Source organism: Trichosurus vulpecula, chromosome 8, assembly GCF_011100635.1.
Source record: "Trichosurus vulpecula isolate mTriVul1 chromosome 8, mTriVul1.pri, whole genome shotgun sequence".
Lineage (NCBI taxonomy): Eukaryota > Metazoa > Chordata > Mammalia > Diprotodontia > Phalangeridae > Trichosurus > Trichosurus vulpecula.
This window is the reverse complement of record NC_050580.1, coordinates 9,997,570-10,023,649: the sequence shown is the minus strand read 5'-3', so window position 1 is coordinate 10,023,649 and position 26,080 is coordinate 9,997,570. Positions and strand designations below refer to the sequence as shown.

At 47.7% G+C, this 26,080-nt stretch overlaps 1 protein-coding gene across 1 annotated transcript in view; it reads right to left on the bottom strand.

Moving 5' to 3' along the window:
• Positions 1–26,080, bottom strand: part of ADAM12 (ADAM metallopeptidase domain 12) — a 377,674-nt gene that overhangs the window by 22,374 nt on the left and 329,220 nt on the right. The window contains exons 15-20 of the mRNA XM_036736018.1: positions 16,428–16,536; positions 16,108–16,306; positions 12,152–12,229; positions 7,965–8,073; positions 2,885–3,026; positions 968–1,076 (exon numbers count right to left, since the gene is read on the bottom strand). Of these exons, the coding sequence (XP_036591913.1) occupies positions 968–1,076; positions 2,885–3,026; positions 7,965–8,073; positions 12,152–12,229; positions 16,108–16,306; positions 16,428–16,536 (746 nt within the window). The remainder of the gene's footprint in view (positions 1–967; positions 1,077–2,884; positions 3,027–7,964; positions 8,074–12,151; positions 12,230–16,107; positions 16,307–16,427; positions 16,537–26,080) is intronic.

Sequence of the window (26,080 nt, the reverse complement as noted above, 5' to 3'; positions counted from 1 at the left end):
ACTCCGTGCCTGGTACAGTTGGTGGTTAATAAGTGTTAATTGCATGAAATTATTGACTAAGGGGGACAAGTCCCATACATCACCTGCTTAGCCTCCCACCCTCTACCCAGCGAGAGCCAAGCCTGACGTAGGTGCTTCCCTCGCTCATACATCTATGTTAAGATCCTGGGCTTGATTCCCAGTCCCTTCCAAACCGAAGATCAGACACTCCACGGTCTTGGGCTGCGCCCTTATCGGAGACCAGAGCCTTACTGTAACTGCAGGAGGAATGATGGTTTAAGGGGGCACTGAGGAAGAAGGATGGACATGGGATGGGATCAGCAACTTCAACGATCCAGGGAGCTTACTCTGCCAAGGCCAGGCGGCACCTTCTCTGCAACCGATCTGAGGGAGCCACTTGTGGCACTGAGAGGAGCCCACAGACCCGTTCTCCTCACCCTGAGGCCAGCTCTACCTAACCCACCTGGCTTCTTTACACACTGAAGATCCCCTCCCTCAGAGGTGATTTGGGACAGAATCAGGGGCCCTGATTCCCTGTGGGGATTGAGGGGTCTTAAGTGCTAATGAGGGCTTGACTACTTTAGAGGCAGTAAGAAAAGCGCAGTGGATAGAGTGCCGGAGTCAAGAAGACCTGAGTTCAAATCCAGCCTCAGACACTTTCTAGTTCTGTGACCCTGTGTGTCACTTCACCTACGTTTGCTTCAGTTTTCTCAATTATAAAATGAGATAATAACATCACTTGTCCCTGTCCAACCCCGCCCCCTGGGTTGTAAGAATAAAAATGAAATAATATGTGTAAAGTACCTGACGGAGTAGATGCTGTGTAAATGATGATTCCCTCTCCCTTCTTCTGCCTCCCCCACCCCAAGGAATAACTTTTCAGGTGGTGACGTCCACTGTGTCCCCAGACCTCCTTTCTGTTCAACCCCTGAGTCTGGCAATGCCCCGGTGCCTCGCACACACTCACCCTTGGCGTATTGGTGTGGGGGGGCTTTCTGAGCAGACTGTGGCTGAGGTTCGTGGTTCGGGTGCGATTGGGCTCCATGACGCCGGATGGCCGAGCAGGACTCACACACCTGGAACACAGGGACAGTCAGGGCCCATCAGAAGCTTCCTAAGGCAAGACCTCCTGCGGCCTCCTTTGGATCTGCTTGGAAGGGTTTTTCTCTTCTTTTCTTCATACAGTATGGTAAACACTCAAAGTAAAAATTATCTCATACTCTTCCAAGATTAAAAATAAATATTGATTTTTGGGAAGCCACTAGTCTGTTAAATTAGTTCTGCAATGCCTGCAAACACAGCGTCATAACTCCCAAGAGACTATCCTAATGAAGCTGGCGTTTAAGTAATAATGACCCCTAATACAGAAGGGTTTTCTCTCTCTTTGATAGGTTTGGATCAAAGGCCATTTCTGATGACAAAAATATTTCAAGCAAGTGAGAAATCAAGACCAAAGCCATACATGCACACATGTATATGTACATATATATGTATATGTGTGTGTGTGTGTGCACGCGTGTGCGTGTGTGTGTATGTATATATATGTATATGATAGTCCAATATATGTCTCTAACTCCTAATTAATTTAAGGGGATGAAAAACTCAACCAGAGGACTTTAACCAAAGGCAACATGCTTATTTCTGCACTGGTCAATAAACAGCTGCAGGGGACATGGCTGGGATCCAAGAGAACATTTCAGAAAACCTGCCTGGTGATGAAGAAACCCACTGTCCAGACCAGGCAGAGAAGCCAGACTAGCGCCTTCCACCTAGGAAGAGTAACCGTCTTCTTCTCCATGAGGAGAAGCTTGTCTGGGAGTGCCAGCCTCAGAATCCCAGGCCTGACCAAGAAGCCCCTTGACAGCCAGGGGACCAGGGAGTGTGCCCCTGTCTCTGCTGGAAGACCTCCGGCGCGTGGGAGCCCAGCACCTCTCCAGGAGTGATTGTCCAAGCTCTGCCTGAAGCCTGAAGACCTCCCAAGGCAGCCCACTTCCCTTTGAGACAGATTTCATATGTCAGGAAGCTTTGTCTTCTTCTGAGCTACGTTTTTTTCTTTCCTTCCACTAATATTTGCTCCTAGACTTGCCCACTGGGGACCAAGCAGAATACAACTAGTTTATTTCATGGCAGCCCTTTAAATTTTGGAAGCCAGCTCTGCCCCCGCCCCTAGAGTCTTTTCCTCTCCAGGTGAAGGACCCCCCAAGCCCTTCAATGTCAATTGTAAATACACAAGATGGGAAAGTCACAGCCAGCCACCTCCCTGTAAGACAAAAGAGGGCAGAATTGGGAGCAATGGGTACAAGGTTCAAAGAGGGAAATTGTGGTGGTGAAAACATTTCCTAATAATTGTTCCAAAATGGGAAAGGGCTTGTCTTGGGAGGAGGTGAGCTTGCCCAGCACTGGAGGGCTTCAAGAAAAGGCTGGAGGACTCTTGGTTTTGGAGGGGATCCTGGTTCAGGTGAAGCTTGGACCAGGGTTATCAGAGGTCCCTTCCAGCTTGGAGATTCTGTGTTAGCAGCTCTTCTTGTACATCATAGTTTCCGGGCCCTTCCTGCTCTAGGTCTCCCCTTTCTGGACACGCTCATGTTATCAATATCTCTCTGGGGCAGCTAGGTGATGCAGTGGATAGCATGCTGGCCCTGGAGTCAGGAGGACCTGAGTTCAAATCCAGCCTCAGACATTTGACACTAGCTACGTGACCCTGGTAAGTCACTTAACCTTGATGGCTTTCCCAAAGAAACAAAACCAAAAACTTAATAACTCGTCTCCTCAAATATAAGCTTTCACACAGAGTGCACAAAGACTCCAGATGTACTTGCTCTCACCAGAGCAGCTCCCTCCCGCCACTTGCTAGGAAGGTCAAGAAGGGAGCGACTCAGGGTACCTTAGTTTCTCAATCGTTGTCTTGGTCTTTTTGTTAGTAAACAGCAGCCCGATCAAGGTTTTCCTCTTGAGATACGTGACAGAGCCAGCAGCCAGAAGGCAGAGAAGCGTCACCAGGATGCCCACAGTCAGACCTCGCTTATCTGAAACAAACCCCATTTGCCTTCTGTTAAGAGGCCATTAAGATAAAATACATGATGTGTCAAAACTGTGACATTTACAGCCGAAGCCACTTGAAAGGAACCTGCAGAAATGAAGTTAGTAAATCATGCCATGGAGGCCTAATAAATTAGTCTTAGAGTCATGTTTAACTTCAATCTATGCTCTCATCATTCACGGCTGACAACTCTAAAAAAAAAGCAGCTAGTCGGTGTATGGTCCCTGTGCCGGCCACCCAGATGCCCGAGCTGAGGGCTTTTGTAAGACCAATGGCCTTGGCAAGCAGCAGAGACAGCAGCTGCTGCAGGGGGGGCAGAGAGGAGAGGTCCCCGGAGCCCCAGCCCAACCCCATAGCCCACATCTTCGACGTGGCGCCTCCAGCTTCCTTCCCCGCTCTCTTATCGGCCATTCCGAGCTCAAGGACCCCACTGGGGCTCTTGTCTTATCTGCCGGAGTTTTCCTGAATTCTTTGGAGAGACTTTTTTTCCTCCTGGACAGTGTCAAATGATAGACACTTTCTCCCTTCCCCAGTGTCCACCCCCACAAACCACGGCTTAAAGGAATCCCTCACGAGATTGCTTGTTTTAGTTATTTTAGAAACCCCAAGCTAGAATTATCAATGGCAAAAGCACCCTTTGGGGAGAGCCGCTCACTCTGCTTTTCCTGCAGAAAAGAGGCAGCTGGTCAATGCGATTAGCTGGCTTTTATGTTTGTTATCTAAGACACTTCTCCATGTTCTTTCTGCCTCCTGAACATTTGGTGCTTATTAGAACGTGCCAGGGAGAATATCCCCCGGCTGGGGTAAAACACGTGGCAGTTGGAATCCGTGAGTGCCCCTGCTCCGGACACTAGAGCAACAAGAACCAAGAAAGGGCTGGACAGAGGCCATCATTGTGAAGGTTGGGGATCAGCCATGAGAAAAGGCAGGAAAAGGAGTGAAGCCCAAATGGTAGCGATGGCCTGGAAGGACAGCAAAGAGGACAGTGCTTTGCAAGTCAGAAAGCTCCAAGTCCCCCAGTGGCCAGAAAGCTCAGGAGGGAGGCCATGGGAGAGGTGGAAGGCCAGGAGCTGTCCGGACCCAGAAAAGGGGACTTCTGAGTCTAGGATCTGGGCGACAGAGCATGGCAGAATGAAGGAGTGGATAGAGTAGAGACAGGAGAGCCGAGAAGGCGAAAGGACAGAGACAGCTGGGCTGGGAGGGTTGTTGCTGGGAATACTGAGGTCTCTGAGGATGACGACAGGCAAAGGGTGAAAAGGGAGGCTGAAGGCCAGATGCTAAAGTTGCTGCAGAAGGTACCAGGGGGTCCTTGCCATCTGTGGGTTACAGTGAGAAGAAGGAAAGGGTGAAGGTATCCCACGGCCTTGACTTCCAAGGAGGAAAGTGTTGTTGAGGGATAATGACAAAGCAAAGACCTACACGTGGCCTTGAAGAATAGGAAGCCTCTGACAACTATGCTGGAGGACCCACCTCCCATCAGTAGGTTCTAGTGTGGAGTCCATTTGGGTCCGGGTTTGATCGAGTGGCCCCTGAGGTCCACCATGAAAGTCAGAGAGCCCACAACTCTGTCACCCACCCAAGGGATACTTGGAGGAGGCATAAGGAGAAGGAGGGGAACGCAAGGGACCAGGTCATCACTGGAGAAAGTGGTGAGAGGTGTGGGGACCCCAGGGAAAACCAGGCAATTTCAGCCAATTAACTTTTCTTCTCTTTCACAAAGGTTTGGCCAGGCAGGCCTGCAGGTTTGGGGGTGTCTGGAGAGTATCTTTGGGTCTGGAGCTGGGGACAAGCTCTTTGAAGGTCAGGGCCTCCATGCCCAAGGTGGCCACCATAGCCCCCTGCACAAAGCAGGTATGTAACCTCACCCTCCCACACAAAGGCCTCACCATCTACGGGGTGGCAAGGATAATGATTTCAATAGCTTGGGGTCTCTTCCCTCTGCCCACTCAGAACAGACAAGGATAGGACTCTTCTCAGAGAATGTAGGCTCGCTGAGGGTGGACCCTGCCATTTGTGCTGTCTTTGTAGCTAGGTGGCGCCACAGTGCAGAGTCCTGGACATGGAGCCAGGAAGACTTGAATTCGAATCCTGCCTCAGGCACTTGCTGGTTGTGTGGCCCTGGGCAAGTCACTTAGCCTCACTTTGCTCATCTGTAAAATGCGGATAATTAAAGCACCTCCCTTCTTTTCTGGATTGTTTTGAGGGCTGAATGAGATGATATTTGGGAGACATTTTGCAACCATTAAAGCACTATCGAAGTCCTGGGGATGATGGTGATGCTGCTTCCTGACATAGAACGCCCAAATGGGTCTGTAGCCACATCATTGTAAGTCCCTTCAAGAACACAGATCGCAGCCCATCCAGCCTGCCTGTCGTGGCTAGATTCCAAAGCAGGCTCTGTGGCTTGATACCATTCCTGATTATAACCACAGGTGCACAGGAGCTTAGAGCTAGAGCCAGCAAGGGCCTGAGAGGTCAGTTAGCTCAGCCGCCCTCATTTCACAGACAAGGAAACTGAGGCCCAGAGAGGTGGAGCAATTTGATCCAAGTTCCACAGGTGGTAAGTGTCAGGATTTGAACTCAGCTCTTGCGACATCAGGCTCATTCCTCTTTCCCCTTAAGCACACCGCCTCTCCCAGTGACAGCATCACTGATGGCCTTCTTTCGGCATAAATGTCATAATTATCACCTTGTTGGCAACTTTTCCTCACTGGTTAGTGGTACTTAAAATGCCCTGCTGGGGCACTGGCCCTGGAGTCAGGAGGACCTGAGTTCAAATCCAGCCTCAGATACTTACTAGCTGTGCGACCCTGGGTAAGTCGCTTCACCGCTGTCTGCCTCAGTTTCTTCATCTCTAAAATTGGGATAATAACAGCACCCACTTCCTGGGTTGTTGTGAAGATCAAATGAGGTGAGATTGGTAAAGCGCTCAGTGCAGTGCCCGGTACACAGTAGCCATTTAATAAATGCTTGTTGTATTCCATTCCGTGGAGAGATGAGCCATTTACACTGACAACTCCAAGCATTTTGGAAGCATCTTCCAGCAGGCAGCATTGGCTGCTGAAGAAGCAGGAGGACAACCAGGCGGGGCCATTCTCCAGAGGAGGAAGGGCCTGGAGATAGTGCTCAGGAGAACACCTGATGTGGATCGACAGCCCCAGGGTGGGGGGGCCCAATCCTCCCCTTTGTTCCTTAGGGCCCCTTCCCCCCAGGCCCTGGGCGAGTGATTAGTGATGTCACTAACACCTATCCAGGTTGGGAATCAGGTACACACCCAGTCTGTAGAGAACAGCCCTGTGTATTGGGGATCCTTTGTTTCCTTTGATTAATTCAGTGTATTTTGTCAGTCTTACTAGGTGCTAAGCCTATGTGGGTGTGAATTGGTAACTAAGGTGGGGCCCCAGGTGGGGCTAACTAAGGAAGGCCTGATTAGATCTTTGCTCCTAAGTTTGCCCCAAACCCCTAATTACTAGGTGCTAAGCCTATGTGGGTGTGAAGCTCCCAGGGTCCTAAAGGGAGGTGCTAACTCTAGAGCCAGTCATAGGAGCCTAAACTCTGGTTGTTCAAGTCTGAAACTGTATAAAAAAGGAAGACAGAGCCATTTGCTTAGGGCTCTCACTCTTGGTGGCGCGCTGATGCAGAGACTCTGGGCAGCTGTAGCTAAGAACCCTCCAGCTCCTAAACCGGATGCTGGACTTTGTTAAACTCTGGTAACTATGAATTGGGATTTGAGTCAGACAGGGTCTGTCTGTCATTGTTTATACTTTGTTTGTATTTGCTCTGAAGTTCAGGGTGCTGGCTTTTTCCCCTGAACTAAGTGAATGATGTCTGTATGCTGGATTAAAGTAAGCTTGTTAGTCTCTTAATGTCACTTTCCTTAGTAAAGCAGATCAAAAGAACCTATGCTGGCATCGTTCCTGTTGTTGGGCTTGTGTTGGTTTCTCATCCCCACAACAGCTGCTAGCTGGATTGTTGAAACATCCTGTGAGCCACTGATTTTATAATCCACATTCTACAGATCAGAAAGCTGAGGCTGAGAGAGGTTAACCACGGTAATAAAGCTATTAGTCACTGAAAGTGAGATCTGAACCTGGGGCTTCTGGATTGCCTAGAAACTGAGACAAGCCCACTTGCCACTAGACTTCCTCACTGGACCTTAGCCAAGACGACAATGGGAAACATGTCCCAAGACCATTCCAGGAGGAAGGGTTCAGAGGCCCAAGACAGCCACCAGTGGGAAGGATCCAGGCTCTTAGATGCTTGGGGTGTCTCTGAAGAGTGAGCCAGGATGCCCACAGTGCTTTGTAAAGCTGCTTAAAGTCAGCTCTGGCCTGAGAATCTGGGTTTCCATTGTGGCAATTCCAAGATCGAATGTTCAAAGGCCTCATTTGTGCCACACATTGTGCCAGGTGCTGGGAATACAAAGAAAAATACCTCAACAGTCTTCCTTGCTCTCATGGGGCTTAGCTTCAAGTGGAGGAGGCTGGAAAGCATCACTGCAGGTGAAAGCAAGAAGGAAACTGGAATGCCCCCCCCACCCCACCACCACCTGTGAGCAGAGGTGAAAAGTCAGGGCCGTAGAAGGGGTATAACAAGGGAGAGCCATTGAGAGTGGAGACTGAGTCTGGGAAGCCCACAATGCTTACTTCCCTGGGGGAGCACCTCGGGACAGCTCTGAGGGTCTCTGGAGACTGTCTCCTCAGGGCTGTGCTTTGGTGAGGGGCTGCCCTGGTGCTTCACTGTGGTCCAAAGTGCTCCCACTGGGCCATTGGGAGGATGCTTGACTTCACTAAATACTTCAGTCCTGTGATGAAGATGACATTCCCTCTCTGTTTCTGCCAATGAACAGTCACCCACTGGCCTCATCTGGGGGCTTCTGATTGAGTGCAGTGGAAAACACCGATGGCGGTGCACGTATACTGACCTGCTTGCCGGATGGGTCCACTGTCGATGCTCCCGCCAAAGCCCGGTTTGTCACAAAATGGTGGGGCCCAGTCAGCCTCACAGTGACAATTCTTGTTACTGTTGCAAACCTGCCAAATAAAATGAGAGAAGTAAAGAGACTGGGGTAGATGCTTGGTGGGGAGTTTTCTCTTCAAAATGAAAGCTGCCTCTCTGAACATCCTGGATTTGGAATCCTCCCCCATCAGAACCCCAGAGTGGGAAGGGACCACAGAGGGCCCTAGCCCAAGCTGTTTCTGACCAAGGGTCCTCTTTATAGCCCTAGTCTTTGCTGGATGACCTCTAAGGACAGGGAGCTCACTATCTTCCGAGGTTGCCCGCCTCACTTTGGAATAATTCTGATCATTGGAAAGCACATAAATCCATCAATGCACTTCTTGGGAATGTCTGCCTGGGCTCCCAGGTTCACTCTGGGTGGCCGAGCAGAACGAGGCCTGGGCAAGGCATGTAACTTTTCTGGCCTCGGTTTACATTCCTGTAAAATGAGAGAGTTGGACATCGTGGCCTCTTAGGTCCCTTCTACCTCTAAATCTATGATCCTATGAGTCATACATGTACATACACCGTGTGCGTGTACGCATGGACTTTGTAAAGCTGTTTCCCCACCCCATGTAAATGCTTGAGTCCCTCATTTTATTTCAGGGGAAAATTCTGACTACAGCCTTACCAGAAGCACAAAAAGTCCAGCCACAGTGTCCAGACCACACATCACCAAGAGCGGTTTCACACAGTGGGACCATTCACTAGGTGTTTGGCACACAGTAGGTGCTTCTTAAATGTGTATTGATTGGCCAACATGAACGGCCGCTTGTTGCCAATGTTAGATGCTGTCGATAAAGATTGTTGATTCTTCCATGGGACTGAGATATAATCATTCTGCATCAATAATTCAGCGAGTGTTTATTGACTAATAAAAGCTAACATTGACATAGCACTTCGAGGTTCCCAAAGTGCTTGACAAATATTATCTCACTGGATCCTCACCGTAGCCATGGGAGTTGGGTGCTGTGATTATCAGCCCATTTTACAGTTGAGGAGACTGAGGCATGGTGGTAGGCTGTGGCAGTCTAACGACAAAAATGAAATGGTCCTTTTCCTTAAGAAGAAAGGCTGAGCGGTTGTGGGTAGAACGCTGGACTTGGAGTCAGGAAGACCGGAGTTCTTATCCTATCGGGGACTCTTGCTATCTGTGTGATCCTGGTGAGTCACTTAACTTTTCTGAGCCCCAGTTTCCTCAACACAAATACCCCTGAGATCTCTCCCAGATCTAAATCTGTGATCCTGGGATTTATGCTAAGAAGCGTACATTCTATTGGTGGGGTCTGGGGAAGAGTTGTGCTACAGCTAGCTCAGGACAGCTGATTGTTAAATTTTCATTGAGAGCATTTGCACGTTGGAAATGTGTAAATGCCATAAATCAGGCCCTGGTTTATTGTTTTGTCACATTTTTTACTCTTAAGAAAGTGATGGTGAAAATGTCAACAATGAAGATCAAATGTAAAAGGGCATTGTGCTGTATCTCCCTGTCACTCTTACTCCGAAGAGCTGGTTGTTAAACATTTACCAGCACACCACATTTGGGAGCCTGCAAGGGAGAGATAGAAAACGTACACAGATAAAGTAGAAGCTCACGTGAGGAGCGTCCCGGGTAAGGCTCTCCACAGGAGGCCGCGCAGAATCGTGATTGTACCTGGATCTGCACTAACGCACAAAAGACTCTTTGGTGAGTTACCTTCTATACGACTTTTCTTAAAACAGCAAGAATCTTTTAGGTTTGATTATGGTGATGAAGATGTCCCATCTCCTGACTGCATCGTCCAAAACATTGTTGCTCCAGGAGAATGTGGCATCATTGGTCTTGGAACTAGAAGGGACTTCAAGATGTCATCAAATCCAATCTATAATTAGTCCCACTTTTAATGATGGCGGGATTGGCATTGCCGCATGATTTACTTGTCTTCATAGTGCATATCCTAGCCTAAAGCTGTGTCTCTCAGAGACAAAGATAATTCTACTGATCTGTCCCCAGAGACACGCTCTCTCCTGGGTCAATAGAATGCATTTGGCAAGATGGCAGACTAAGGTTAGGGAATGCTCTTTGAGTCCCTGAGGAATGCTACTGGTAAGCTTGGTGTCATGAGCACAGTGCTCTGACAATGCACAATTAAGATCCTTAATTATTCATGAAGTCCCAGATCAGACAGAACAGGGGTGGGGTGGGGAAATGAGCCCTCGATTCATGGTCCCACAAAGGATGGTGATAGTAGAAGGAGATTGAAAGCCTTGTGACCACTAGAGCCATCCTGGAATGTGTGATGAAGGAGAGGAAGGAAAAGTGGGAATGTTTGATAGGACCTTGGATTTCAGAGGTTTCAGTGGATGCATAGGTAGGATCCTGTGGCCCAAAACTTTCCAGGAAAGTTTAGTCCAGAGGGATGGGAAGCTCTCAAGAAGGAAGATCTGAAGATACAAAGGAAAGAACTCTGATGAGGAGGAAAAGAGAAGTTTTCTAGAGAGAGCAATGTGGATTCACAGGGAGCTCACTGACCAACTTGGAAAAGGAAAAAAAAAGAAGATGGAAAGGAAAGCAGGTGCCAGAGGCTGAGAGAGGTGACGGTCCTACCCTGGCCAGACCACACATGCCATTTGTGCTCCTTGTTAAGAGGAGGGTGAACAGGGTAGAGAAGGCACTGAGTTTATGACATATGAGAATGGATTGAGAAAACTGGGAGTGTTCAGGCCTGACTCGATGGGTGTCTTGAAGGATTTGAAGGTCTTTCATTCATAATGGCCAATAGACTTGAGCTGGATGGGTCCTAGGAGATCATTAAGCCCAATCCTTCATTTCACAGGTGAAGAAACTGAGGGCCAGAGAGTTGAAGTGACATATTCAAGGTCACACCATAGTGGAGTCAGGTCCTTTGACTCCACATACCAAATTCTTTTCCCCACACCACAATGCCTCACTTGTTCTGTTTGGCTCCAGAAACTAGGAATGAGAGGAAGTTAAAAAAAAGGCAGATTTAGGCTCGATATCAGAAAACTGTCCTCACTGTGAGTACTGCGCCTATGGGGAATGGGCCACCTTGGGCTGTGAGTGCTTCCCTTCCATTGGACGATGACTTCCTGGGGATCATGCACAGGGGATTCTTGGATGTGTGTCAGTTGGACAAGCTGGCCCCTAAGCTCACTCCCAGCTCTGTGATTCAGTTGCTGGCACTGGAGAGATCAGGAGCCTGGTCCCTGTTTTGCCAATAACTAGATGTGTGATCTTGGGTGAGTCACTTCCTCTATCTGGGACTCAGTTTTCTAATGTGTGAAATGAGTTATGATCTCCGCAGCACCTGCAGCTCCAAAAAATTCTGTGATTTTATAAAACCCATGGCTTGTCAGCTGAGTATACAGGAACGATACGGTCATTTTCTGCAACTACTTTACAATGAAAGAAAAGCGTCACATTTTCCATGGGAATGATCGGCAAAGGTCTCCATGTCTCTAAACAGAATTTGGGGCATGATTTTTGTAACATCCATTTCTGAGAAACCAATGAACCCTAGCATGGCAAATCAAGATTAATATGGCCTAGTTGGAGATACTTAAGCTAATCATGAAAAATGAATTATGTTTTCAACAATTAAGGTCATTTTTTTTCTCTCTCAAAGTTCTGCAGAATGAAATAACCAAGTCCTCTTGCTCAAATCCATTGAACATCCCACAAAATAGGGTTGCCAGGGGCTTCTTTGGAAAATAAGAGGAATCCTTTTAGACGTAGTTCAATTCTGACACATTGTGACAGCTAGTGCCTGAAAGAAACAGCTCTGTTTGAAATGTTAATGGGAAACTCTTCATGAAGGACGGTTAGTCTTAAAATCATTTTGAGGGTGACAAAAATCCTTTTCTCTATCACTGAATGTTAATTTAAAAGATAATTACTTCTCAATCAGATTTTTCTTTGTTAATAAAAATCACATTTTATTTCTGATATGATATAAAGGTCGTGGAAAATTAATATCTTTGGGGAAAAATATTGAAAAGACATTAACTGGCTTATTATTACAAGAAATTCTAAACCCAAAGCTTTAACAAATCAATGACTCATTGTTCAACTGGGTGCTGACTGAGGATAAGGAGAGTTTCTGCAATACTTACTCCACGCCCGTGGCACTTTGTGGCACATTCGTGGACCCCAAATACGCTGATATTCTGACATCTGCGATTGAGGCAGAGCTGGAAAGTGAAAAAAGGACGTGAGACATTTTTTGAGACACGGATGTCAGGATTGCACAGGCACATGCCCATGTGCCGACAGTCTGAGAGAGAAGGTTATGATCATCTCCATATTCCTTCTCTATCTCTCTCTCAGAGCAGAGGGTCTCAGGTGGAAGGAGCTCAGAGGCCAACTAATCCGCCTCTGGTCTGACCAAGAAACTTCTCAAGAATATTCCTGAGAAGCGGCCATCTAGCCTTTGCTGCTGAGGGGAAGCCCTCTCATCTAGAGTGATGGCCTGTGCCAATGGGGGACACTCTCACGGTGGGGAAGGTTTCCGGGATGTTAAATTTGCCCCTCCTCCCATTCCACTCCTTGATCCTCGTCCTGTCTCTGGGGCCAAGCAGGACTGGGCTCTGCCCTCTCATGCAGGACACCTCTCAGATAGCTGAACACATCAGGGCTCAGTCTTTTAAGTCTTCCCTTCTCTGGGCTACCTGTCCCCAAATCCTTGGAATGATCATCATGGGACAAGGACTCAAGGTTCTTCCCCATCCTGGCTGTCTTCCTCTGGGTACACTGTGGCCAAATACATGGTCTGGCCCTGTCTGTATGACCTTGGGCAAATCACATAATTCCTCATCTGTAAGAAAAGGGGGTTGGACCGGATGGCCTCCTCCACCTCTAAATCCATGACTGTATGATGTGGATTCTTAGCCATTTCTTAAGAGATGAAGGACATCAGAAATCAGAGGGTCTGTTCAATCATTGACTAGAACGTAGTGGACAGAGCACTGGGTTTGGAATCAGGAAGACATGAGTCCAAACCCTGACGCAGATACAAGCAAGTCATTCCCTCCTGTTTGCCTCAATCTCTTTCTCCATAAAATGGGGTAATAACAACACCTGCCTCATAGGGGTCCTGTGAGGGCCAATGATGCCTATGAACACAAGGAGTGTCGCTAATGGGCCTTGCAAACCTGAACCACCACCAGTATTACCGCTGCTGCTTGTTATTTGGAGTAGGTGGGCACTCTGACTTCAGCCACAGCCCAGCTGAGCTGAAACCATTCCCCTGCATTTATTATTTCTTGGTTTGCTGATCAAATTCTTGCTAAAACATCCTCGGATGGTTTCCAAGATTTTGTTACCTCCTCCCCAAGGTGGAGACTCTAAGCCCAGGGGGCCGGGCCAGTTGTGAGACAGAGCCAATGAGCTGAGTCCAAGGCACAAAAGTCTGATTTAAGCACGTTGCGGTTCAACCCTAAACACATCTTTCCTTGAACAAACATTTCCTCTGGAGCATTGCCTTCATCCGATCACTTCAGCCCAAGCCAAGGCAAGACCCCCAGCCTCTTGGGAAACACACTCCATCTTTATGTTCAGGTTTACTCATGGCTCCCTGTTAGCGAGACTCTAATTTCTCACCTCCACACTTTTGCTGTCCCCCATGCCTGGCATGCTCTCCCTCTTTCTGCCTGTCTTTTGAATCCCTCAATCTGTCCATTCAAGCATCAGCTCAGGGGTCAGCGCCTAAAGGAGGCCCTTCCTAATCCCCAGCTGATGGAGGATCTCCTTCCTCCAGCAGAAATGACTGTGTGTGTGTGTGTGCATGCTTTGTTATGTATGTTGTTCTCCACTCACCCCCACCACCCCAAGAAAGTAAACTCTTTGAGTTCAGAGAGGGTTGGCACGTAGTAGGCATTTCATAATAGGAATGCTTGGGGAAGTGAATTAAACGGAAGCAGTCTCATGTGGAGGTTGTACACTCTGGCCTCTGAGAATCTGCAAGGGAAAATCATGGGGTTGATCATTTCCATGACAAGCTAATAATCAGTAAAAACCAAAACCAAAAATCCAACAAAAAACCCAGTATTTTTTTCTGGCCTCCCCAAATCTACAGCGCTAACAAAGAGAACTACTGTGCCGAAAGAAAAGCAAACTATGTGTCTGCGTGGGACAGAGAGGGGGAGGCTTGCCCTCCTGAGGCGGCGGCCGTGGGCACTGCCTGTCCTGATTGCAGCCCAAATTAACTGTGTCTCTTTCAGGAACAAGGCTCGACTCTGGAAGCTAATACAGAGTGCATTGACATGCAGAACCTACAACATAAATATTTCAAGTCCTGGTCCGAAGTAGGCCACACCATCTCCTCAGGGGAAAGGATTAGTCTGTGTGGAGGAGAGAGATATTGGTTGGCACTGTGTGCCTTTAGTGATGAGGAGATGCTGGGTCCCCATCCCCTCCTGGCAGCATGATGTTCGGGAAGGATTGGACAGCTGTTTCGCCAGTATAAAGCGGGGGCTTCCCAAGCACGGGGGTGTTCTCTGCTCCCAACTTGATGAAAAAATTTTTAAAGCCTCTGGACTTTTCTGAGACATTTCATGAGCTTATTGTCCTTTGCTCTGGTTTATGTGGAAATGGAGTAAAAGATTAGTTACAGCGAGGTATACATACGTACTTAATTTCTTAGACCTGAAATATCTTCTGGTGTTATTTTTTGTAAAACATCCCCTGCGCTTAGATTTTACTCCTGTTTCTGCTCCCTCCTGCCTTCCTGCAACCAACCCTATCTGCGCATTTCCTTTCCTATGTCCCTTTTCCTTCCCTTTCTAGCTGCAGAGACCAGACCTAAAGCTTGCCACCACAGTTCAAAGCTATTGCAAGCACAGTGCAGTGGAGAGAGGGCTGGCTTTGCAGTCAGGGAGGGACATCTAGATCCACCCTCAGGCAGCTCAGGCGCTACCTTCACCAGCTTACCTGCCCTGATCTCCCCAATTGTTAGCGCTGCCCCGTAAGAAAGCAAGGAAGGCATACAGCACGTTGGGTGGATGCCGGCCTTTGGGAGGACGTGAATAGGAATGACAGAGGATGGGCCGACATGGCTCAGAAGGAACTTTTAAATCATGAGGTCACGGTCACATTGGAGGAGCTCCTGAAGAGACTACTCATTACCGGAAATGTTCTGTCTCCACAGCAGAATGGCAGCTCCTTAAAGGCAGACATTGGTTTGATTTTTGTCTCTGTATTTTCTAGCCCAGCACATAGTAGCTGCCCAATAGAAACTTATTGAATGCATTGTAGATGAGTTTCAATCTGGCTCACTGGGAGGAGATGCGTCTGAGTTCCCATGCCAACAAAATCATAGGACTTTGACGTATTGACCTACGGACATACGTGCATAATGTTTCATCTTCAAAAGATTTAATAAAGACTGCCCACCCTGGTTACAGGAATGGTGTTTTCAGATGCAAAGAGGACTGGATAGACCAGTGGATATCTCCAAGACAGAGATCATCAGAAACCAATGGAAGTTCATAATTCCATGGCCACTTTCCTCCTGCACTGGATGGCATTGCCTTCCTGAAGAGCTGGGTTTAGTAAAAGACATTTTAAGTAAACGATATTTTGAATAGACTGGTTTCCGACTTCTGCTTACTTGTGTGTGTGCATGTGTGATGGGGGGAGGCGTGTAGGAGGTGAGGGTCTTAATTCCAAAATAAGCTCATCTTTCCTGGGAAAACAATCTCGTTATTCTAGGAGATTTGAATCGAGAGGTGGGCTGTCTTTGATGGCAGACTTGCCGTAAATGGTGGGCTAGCAGCTGGCCTTCATCGTTTCTGAAGCACACGCTGGCTGGAGCCTCACCATGATGCTATGATGTGAGTAGGACAGTGATTTGTCTACTCGCCCTTTGGATGCAGCCACCAAGGCCCAGGTGGACCCCAAGACTTCCCTAAGATCACACAGGGTGAGGTAGGATAAGGACTCAAACACACATCTTCCGATTTTAAGGCCATTCCACTCTGCCGCCTCTCATTCCCTCCTTCATTACTAACCATGTGACAAAATAAGTCATGATCCTAATTATCATTTCATTTCTCCTGGAGGTGAGTCTTACTTTGCCATCTTCACATTTCGTGCCAGCCAGCACGAGCCCAGGGTCCGGCAGGTCATCTCCCAGGTACACGTGGGTACCACGGCACAGGATCTTGCCTCCTTCCTGCAGGGGGATGTTGGTTTCTATGGAAACGGCATTGGTACCAATGATTGGTCGACTAGCTCCTCCTTGGCACTGAATTTTCCCGCATTTAGCATCTCTGGGAAAGGGGAGACAGAACCACAAAGAGCCCTCAGAAAGGACAACCCATTGAGAACAGCCATGATCTCTCTAGAAGGGCCAGAGTCCCCCATCTGAAGCCCCGGTGCCTCATCACCTACCGCATCTCACATTTCGCAAAGGAGCTTTTGGAGTCTTTGCCACAGTTTCCATAGGGATCGCCAGCAGAGTTGACTCTCTCAAAGCAGATCCCCGGGGCAGGTTTAGCGCCTGAAACCAAAGCAAATCAGCACTTTCATCTCCTGCAAACGTTTTTAATAATTTCCTTTGAGCTGGTTTGGGCTTTTTAGGTGAAGGCAAGCTAGGTTCTGCATACAGAGAAATCCTCTTCCACATCTGGCCCTTCTCTGAATACTAACCGGCCTTGCCGAACCCCAGGATTTCTACTGGTTTGCAGCATCTCTTAAATTTGTTAAGTGAAAGGCACTTTAGGGTTCATGCCTCTCCTGGGGAGAGGCTGGGATCAGGTGTCTATCGCCTGTGGACTCCCTAGGGACTTGCATGGCTGAATTCCTGCCAAACCTGATCTAAGTACAAAGGATGCTGGCCAGCAGGCTTGTTTTCTTGAGCCCCACCCCACTCAATTCTGGGGAGGAAAGACCCCAGAAGAGCAACATGACTCATGCCTGGGTGATGAGAGAAGGCCATGGGGAAGTCTCATAAAACACTCTCACTTCCTTTAGTTCCCAGGAACCTCAGTTGGCTGGAAACCCAGCTTATTTTACAAGAGAGCCATGAACCATAGAGGCCACAGGGGCCTCGCACCCAAGAGCTGTCCCACTCAGGGCTGACAACCAAGACCCAAAGTGGTTTGGCAAGCGGAGAGCCCCCAAACTGTCATGTAAGCATGTTCCCTTCTCTGGTCACAGAAAGAGGAGGTGAGAAGTGAATCGGGTATCAGCCCTGGAAGGGTTTTAGGGTAATCTCTGATCATCTGCTCACCAAGCTCCACTTTCTGAAGACCTCATGAGAAAATCAGCAAAAAGTTCCCACATTCTTAGAGAATAAATTTTGCTGTGATTCAAACCAGTTGCTGCGAGGGTGTGCATCTTTCCCCAGGAATGCTGGGATTACAGCTTCAATTAATTACCAGCATTTCACACTCAGAAGCCTGACTAATAGAATCTCCTTCACTGAAAAGAAAGCAATAATATTGCCGGCCAAATGTGGAAACTTGAAAAGATGTTGAGGAAATGGTCCCTTTCTTTGCCTAACATTTTATGCACTAAAATTAGAAAACCTGGAAAACCAGGGCACCAAGAATTAAAATTGATTTTCAAAAATTTATAACTAAGCCCTGTTACAAATTGAGTTTCTTTAAGCTGGGAAAGTCTTTGGACTTCTTCCATCTCCATCTCTGTCTTTGAGAATCTGTAGGTATCTTCATGTCCTCATTCCCCCAGGGGTTCACTCCCTGTCTGTTACTATGTGATGTTTAGTTACCTTTGGGTCAGCTAATTGACCAACATTGATTAAGCATAGTTTGACATAGTTGATAGAGAGCTGGCCTGCGAGGCAGGAAGCCTCGGGTTTCAGTCTCACTTCTATTATGCTGGCTGTATGATCTTGGATAAGTCTCTTTACTTGTTAGGGCCCCAGACAACTCTCAAAGACTATAAATCCCAGAGGAGGTGCTGATTTTCATTGTAGGAAGGGGCAACCTCACTGAGAATTCCCCGATACCAATGAAACCACATCCTCCTTTCCCCTTCCACAAATACACCTGGCACAGGGTGCTGGGGTTGCAAAGACAAAAATGAAAAGATCTCTTTTTTTCTATCCACAGAGACAATGCATATGCACTAATAGTTCTGCAAGATACATACAAAACACAGACAAAGGAAATACAAGATAATTATTGGGGGGAGGCAATAGAAGTTGGGGGGATCAGGAGACTAGGGATTTGTAGACGTGAAAAGGGAGGGCATTCCAGGCACGAGGGAGGCCTGTGCAAAGGTGCAGAGAGAAGAGATGAAGTGTTGTGTGAGGAATAGCAAAAAGGTCGATCTGGCTGAATTGTGGAATGGAGGAGGGGGAAATAATAAGCTTGGAGAAGTAGGCTGGAGCCAGACTGTGAAGGTCTGTAAGAGACAAAGAGCTGGGAAGTAACACAGTCAGACCCATGCTGCAGGGATACTTAGAGGAGGGAGAGAGACGGGAGGCAGAGATAGACCTGTAGTATGGGGAAGGTAGTGAAAGATGCTGCTCCTTTTTTATGTAAATATTTTGTTTATTGAAAGGGGCAAAAAAGGGACATTTGCGTGAGAAACAAAGCAAAGTACCCGTGGGGGTGGGGGTGGGGAACCCCTGAACAAGCGTATTATTTCCTTGAAGTTTATTTACATATGACTGCCATCATCATCATCTTCGCCATCATCATCATCATCATCATCATCATCTTAGGACCAGGAAGTTTACTGCTGGGAAATTCTGACTCCAAGAAATGTTTCAAGATTATGGGAAAGTTGCGTGTTGGCTGCCTCTGAGTGGGCATCTTTATGGCTGTTCCCCATGGCTTCCAGGGCTTCCTTCAAGTCCTAGCTTTTCCACATCCCTGGAACTCTCTCCCTCCTCGTCTCCTTCTTAGCTCAAGTCCCACCTTCTGCAAGAAACCTTTCCTGGGTCCTCCTTAATCTCAATGCCTTCTCTCTAGACCACCTGGTTTTCCAGAATGAGGAGGGGCTGACAAATGTCAGGATGAGGCAGAAGGATGAGGACAAGGAGGAGGAGGAGAGAAGGCATTTGGAAGAGAAGATGAATATATATCTTGTTTGTTCATAATCGTTCACATTACCTTACCCATTAGACTGTGAGATCATTGAGAACGAGGACTAATTTTTGCCTTTTTGTATCCTTGGTGCTTAGCACAGGGCCTGGCATATAATAGGCGCTTAATAAATGCTAGTTGACTGACTGGCTAATGGAGCTTAGAAACCCATAGGGATAAAGAGGCAGCAGAAGTGGAGCCTAACTGAGACCAGCTAACCAAAGACAGAAGTTCTGCTGCTGAGGTGGGAGCTGATCTAAGGAGAGGAACGTTCTGTTGCTGGGAGCCGATTGTGTAAGAGGATGCTGTGGCCAGGGAGGAAAAGCCGCTTGTCCAAGGTCATGTAGTTAGTAAGTCTCAGAGCCAGCATTTGAACCTAGGCTTTGTCAGTCCAAGCTCATTGCCCATTCCATTGGCCCTCTGAACTTCATCAGGCCAACAAGGTGAAACAACTATCACATCAGACTCTAGTCCCATCACCTTCCCAATTGTTGGGGAGGAGAAGGGGAAGGGAGGTCAAGCAGGCATTTGGGTAGTCCACAAACTGGATAAACTAACCCTAAACAATAGTGTGGATCGTACCATCGAGTCTTCCTCAATGGCGGTGGACACCGTCAGTGTCTCCTAAACTATTTCCCTAAGATTAAAACAAGCTTGCTCATTAGAAGGTTGTCGAACCAACAAGGGGACGTCCTTATTCCAAGAAAAAAAGGCAGAGGGAATTTGATGAGAAATCTATTTTCCTTCTTGACTTCTCATTGTAGAGGCAATTAACAGAACCATGAGGTTAGCGAGCTTCACACCTCTCTTATTTGCTATTCCTTTCAGATAAGAGGTAAGAATGGTCATGAAGAGCCCTGAAGGGCTGGTGTGTGTGTGTGTGCATGTGAGCACATGTGTGTGTACACATAGGCCTGTGTATGTGCATACATGTGCCTACACACATCCATGTGTGTATGTCCATGTGTGTATGAGTATATGTGTATGGCATCACATCGACAAGAGAGGAGAGGACATTGAATCTGGAGTCAGAGGGGCTGGGGCCTAACTCCACCTCTGTGTGCCCTGCAGTCCATAGCTTGTCCTCTCCAAGGCTCCAGTTTCCTCCTCCATAAGGTAAAAGGGTCAGATTGAAGGCTCTCGAAGGTCTTTTCCAGCTTCAGTCTCTAGATCTCCGATAAGACCAATCAGGATCCACACGGGTGTTTGTGCAAATGCATCAAACACTCCAAGATGGCCACTCCAGCCCAGGGGCTGAACAGCTCCCAGAGCCGATAGAACTGGCTGCCCAAATCTTCCGCCACTACTGGGCTACTTTTCCAGATCCTTTCATTCCTTTACATGTCCTTGAAAGGTGCATTGGCCCAATTCCACAAAGCTTTATCAAGCTTCCTGGCATGCGAGGATCTCTATGGGGATGTGGGGCTGGAGAGCAAGCCAGGACCTGCCCTTGGGCATCTGACAATCTCCTAAACCAAACAGGACAAAATATGCCAACTGAGGATGAGACTGATCCATAGGACAGCCAAGGAGAAAGTTTCTAGGTCTTATACATAGAAAGGTCTGTTACTTCATGGATGCCATGTTCAGCTTGTGGCCACCTGTGAACTTTTTCTTCTGTGTTTTTTCATGGCCTGTCTTTCCCTGTGCTGTGCTTGCATGTTCCTAAAGGGGCAGACCTTAGCTTTTCTTTACAAATGAACTGTTTCCATGGGGCCATTTTTCTCCAACTTGTCAGAGTCTTTGTGAATACTAATTCTGATTATATTTAGATCATGAACAACTCCACAACTTTGAGGTTGCACATTTCTGGTGTTTTCTTGTGGTCAGTCTTAGCTGGTGAGTTCCTAGAAGATACAGCATGTTTATCTCCATCAGTGCAGGGCCTAGAAGGTCCCCATGTGTGGATGGAATGTCAGGTGCTGCCACCGCTGCCCGAGGGCCTGCTCCTGGCCAGTGCCACTCTCCTTCCCTCCTGGTTACTTCTTAGTTACCAGCATGGTGACACTCCCTCCTCAGCCTCTCTTCTCCTGGACATTCTCCTCACTAGATTTTCATGATGCTGCTTCTCCTCCTACCTGTCTGGCCAAGCTATCTCATTCTCCTTTCCTGGATCCTCAACCTGGGAACACCTGGTAGCCATGGGCAATTCCCCAGGGACTGTCCCTGCTCCTCTCCCCTCCTCCCTCTATATTCTCTCCCTTGGTGATCTCCTTAGCTCCCAAGGACTCAATTGTCATCTCTATGCAGATGATTTCCAGTCTATAGATCCATACCTAACCCCTCTCCTGAGCACAGGTCTTCCACCACCAGCTGCTTTTGATCTTAGGGACCCAGAGGAGGAGTGTTCTAGTCTTTGTCCTCTGCCCCAATCACAGCCTCCTCTGGTGACTCCTGATAACAAAATCAGAAGACTTTTTTTTTTGGTTTTTACTGTAGAAGGAAATTAAACCTTGGTTTTCCTTTTCTTGTGTTCTCTTTTCTTTTTTCCCCCTTTGGTTCATTCTTTTCCTTTGGCTCCTTCCTTTCTCATTTATTTTTGTCTCTTTTATTTTTTGCTCTTTGTTCTTTCCTTCCCTCCTTTCACCTTCCTTCCTTCCTTCCTTCCTTCCTTCCTTCCTTCCTTCCTTCCTTCCTTCCTTCCTTCCTTCCTTCCTTCCCTTTCTTCTTCCTTCCTTCCTTCCTTCCTCTTCCTTCTCTCTCTCTCTCTCTCTATGTCTCTCTCCCCCCCCCCCACTCCCTCCCTCCCTCCCCCTCTCTCTCTGTCTCCTTCTCCTCTAACTTCAGCTTGGCTATAAGCTAGCCTTGTAGCCTGGGGCAGGGTATTTTCCTTGTCTTTTCCTCCATCACATGGGCTGCTTGGCCTAGATGACACCCAAGGTCGCTTCCACTTCCAAGTGTACAACCCAATTTATCATCACTTTAGTAGAGAAACTGAAATAGGAGTTTCCCTCTCGTTTTCTCATTTATGATGATGGTGGCAAAAAGCCGCGTGGAAGTCTTCCAATGGTCCGGAGACTCCTTGAACTGGACAGGTCAAATTGATTACCCTTCGCAATGGAAAATGGCAGCCTTCTGCCCCTGTAATTAACCCTCTGCTCATCTTGTTCGGGTAAATTTCCCTTCCCTCACCTCTGCCATAGGGAGAATTATAATGTACTTATAAAAACCCCTGTCAATGGATCAGTCCTTTGCCCTTAGGTGGCCAAAAGATGGGGTTTTCAGCAGCTTCAGCTCTGTGATCTACTTAGCTTCAAAAACTGCTTGGGATCACGCACTTGGAGGATGAAGGGCTCCTGGCTGGGCCAGGGAAGGAGGGGAAGAGAGGGATTTTCAGTCAGGCTGTAATAGAAGACAGAAATTGCAATAGAATCAAATAGGGGGAAGTGTCAGGTTTGGCATTAAGGATGCTGGTTTTCCAGAATGAGGAGGGGCTGACAAATGTCAGGATGAGGCGGAAGGGTGAGGACAAGGAGGAGGAGGAGAGAAGGCATTTGGAAGAGAAGATGAATATTGAAGCACATAGCCTGGGAATGGAAACCAGACCACTCAGCCCCGAAGTTTGAGAAACAGGCCCAGTGCACTGGTAAATAACAGATCTAGAGGCTTTATGTACACTTTCTCTTTGAATCCTCACAAAAACCTTCAAGGAGGGTGTTTTTATCATCTCATTTTGACAGACAAAGAAGATTGAGGCCCAGACATGAAGAGACTTGCTCCGTGTCACACAGCTGGGTGGGATTTGAACTCAGATCCTCCTCCCTCTTAGTTCAGCTGGGATTTGAATTCAGGTCCTCCTGCCTCTTAGTTCAGCTCTCTATCTACTAAGCTACCTAGGCCTTAGGCAAAAATGGGCCAGGCTAGCTACAAAACTAGCTTTACAAGACAAGTCATCTGTTTAAATGACCCAATTATTTTCAATTGACCTTTTTATGTGAAGATTCTATAAAAGGGGACTTTGAGCGAGTCTCCAGGGTCTCCTCCCCCATGGACCACCCTGTGTTGGTAACCAAAAATGGGCTCCTTAGCACTTAGTCAACAAGCGCCCTTGACTAGTTTGGCTTTTTCCCCTGAACTGAATGCTGTTTGTATGTTGAACTGGAGTAAGCGGCCCCTTCACCTTGCTTCCCTTGCTTAAGCTGATCAAAAGAACCCGTGCTTTCCTGGTCAACCCCTTCACCTTGCTTAAGCAGATTGAAAGAACCTGTGCTTTCCCCGGCGGACCTTACACCCCCGAAAAAGCCGGATGGTTAAAAACAGCTTCCGTTGGAGCCAGAGGCTGCTACAGCTACAGCCGAAGCTGAAGCAGGAGCTGCCGGTAGCAGAGCTGACCTACCGGAGGAAGCTGAACAAGGACTTGAGGCCAGTGGGTAATCTTTTTACCAAAGAGGGGAAGCATGTATATGATTTTGCTGTACACCATCATGCTTCTCTGTGGCCTCCTGGTTACTCTTGCGAGGTAGACTTATTGGGCCTGGAAGTTTTTGATCAATATATCAAAATGGGGATGCTGGTTCATGGGTTGGTTACTGTGGAGCCTAAATATATGCTTTGATTCTTCTGCCTCCTACTTTGAGAGTTTCTTATATCCGGCAGTTCCGAACCTTTCAGACATATATATGATCCTCTTTGAAATTATAAACTCTGACCTCCTAATACACACCCCCATTATTTTTATTGCCACCAAACAAATCTGTTGTGGGTCTGAACTACTCTGCAGACATCAGGCTCCTTTCTATGGATGCTGGCTTTATTTAGTAAGCCCTCATTGTCTGGCTCACTCGAATGCATGCTCCTGAAGAGCAAGGATTGTTTCATTCTTCGTATCTGTACCCTCAGTGTCTAGGACAGCACCTAGCACACAGGAGGAACTTCACTGATACTTGCTGATTAATCAATTCCTTGTTCTGTGAAGTTTGGATTCACTCAAGGGGCTGCACTCGAGGACCTAGAGGGCCACATGTGGCCTTGAGGCCACAGGCTCCCCACCCCTGTGTTAGCTGTTAACTGTTAATTGCTATGAGCACTTGGGAAAATTCCTGACATTTAGGCAGAGTTTGGACCATCTTCCTAACTTTGCATTTATATCCATCTCCAATTGACCCTGGCCTCTTTGTAGTTGAGGTAAAGGTCACCTTACTGGAAACATTTAGATACTGGAACAGCAGATTATATTAGAGTGTCTGTGGAGAGAGAGGCAAGGAAAATTGGGGAAAGAGCTGATCTTTTGGGGGACTTTCTCCACACTGGGCCTTTCTCTCTGAGATGCTTGTAGAGATGATGGCTGCCCGCCATGTTTCCCTTCTCTGCCTACCTTCTTCTCCTCAGTGGTGTGTTGGAATGCAGTGTTTGCTTCAAATCAATGTGTTTCTATTTAGTTCGATCATTCATAGAGGATCTCTGGAGTGTGGCCAAGTTTCCTTGGCCTATCCTAACTCATTCTCATGTCCTTATCAAAGTACTTTTCTGCCCTTTGACTAAGACCTGGGATTGGTTTTGGGGCCATCTTATCATTTACTTTAAGTGGGGATGGTTGAGTAAATCACTCAGTCTCCCCCCATCCCCATATAATGTCTATACAAAATAAACCCAAGGCAATACAGCATGGGGGAGGAGGGGAGGAACTAGTAGCTGGGGGCTCAGCAAAGGCCTCAAAAGATTCGACATGTGTAAAAGCCTTTAGAGAAAAGGCCTCTGTGCCCTCAACTTGGCCCACGTGACTGTGCAGAAGAAAGACAATTTTAACTCTTCAGGGTGACTATGGAAGGAGCCCAATCTGGCCCTGTCACCTCTGGCCTAGCTGAGAGGGCAGGTCACCCAGCTGGGCTGGCAGGGACTGAGGCTTCCTGTGAGGATGTCCCCAGTAACACTGTGTCATGGCCACATCCTGCTCATTGATCAACAAGCGTAGATACCACTGACATTGAGAGGAAATGGGAACGAGGCCTGGGGGATGGACGTGGCCAAGACGATTGGGTTCTGCTCATTTCCTCTGATGTGGAGGCCAGAGGGAAGGGCCTTGGGGATCGCTGAGACCCAGGGAGGCTCTTTACTTGTGTGAGCTCACATGGCTTGTCCCTAGCAGAGCTGAAATTCAAACCCAGCTTAGCTGCCTCCAGGCCCTGTCCTGTTTCCACTAAAGAATCACAGAATTTCTGAGTCACAAGGGGCTTCAGTGGCCACTGGGTCCAAATGACTGCTCAAAAAATATCCTCCTGAAGTGCTCACTTGGACTTACTTGGAGATTTTCAGCGAGGGATGTCCCTCCCCCTCTGCAGCAGCCCGCTCCACTCTGGGATGGCTTAAATTATGGGAATTTGTCTTTGGGTCACATCCGTCTTTCTATCCCTCCTTGCTTTGCCCCAAGGGGTCAAGGGTACAAATCTAGGCTCTTCTCTATAGCTGGCCCTTCAGGTACTTGAAGAAGACCCCCCTCTTTCTCCCTCCCCGCCTCTCCTCCAGGCTCACTATGGCCATTTCTTTGATCTGACCCTCTTGTGCTATGAACAGAAGCCCCTTCATCCCTCTGCCTTGGTTGCTTCAGTCCTCCTCCTCTTTTGGTCACTCCTAACTTGCAGATAGCTTGGGGGCAGTATTTTTTGTCCTGGAGGTAAGATGTCTTGATTCTCTCACCTTGGGAATGGCTGTCATTTAAAAATGTCTATGTTGGGGCAGCTAGGTGGCGCAGGGAGTAGAGCGCCGGCCATGGAGTCAGGAGGACCTGAGTTCGAATCCAGCCTCAGACACTTGACACACTTACTAGCTGTGTGACCTTGGGCAAGTCACTTAACCCCAATTGCCCTCCCTTCCCCCCCTCAAAAAATGTCTATGTCTCTGGCAAGTTCAGGATCTGCGACCTCAGCAAGTTTTGACATTTTGCAAAATACATCGACTTGCCAGATGTACTCAGGAGAGTGTTTGGGATGAAGAAGAGGAATGGAAAATGGAAGGAAATGGACCAAATCATCGTAGAAAAGAAAAATGAGG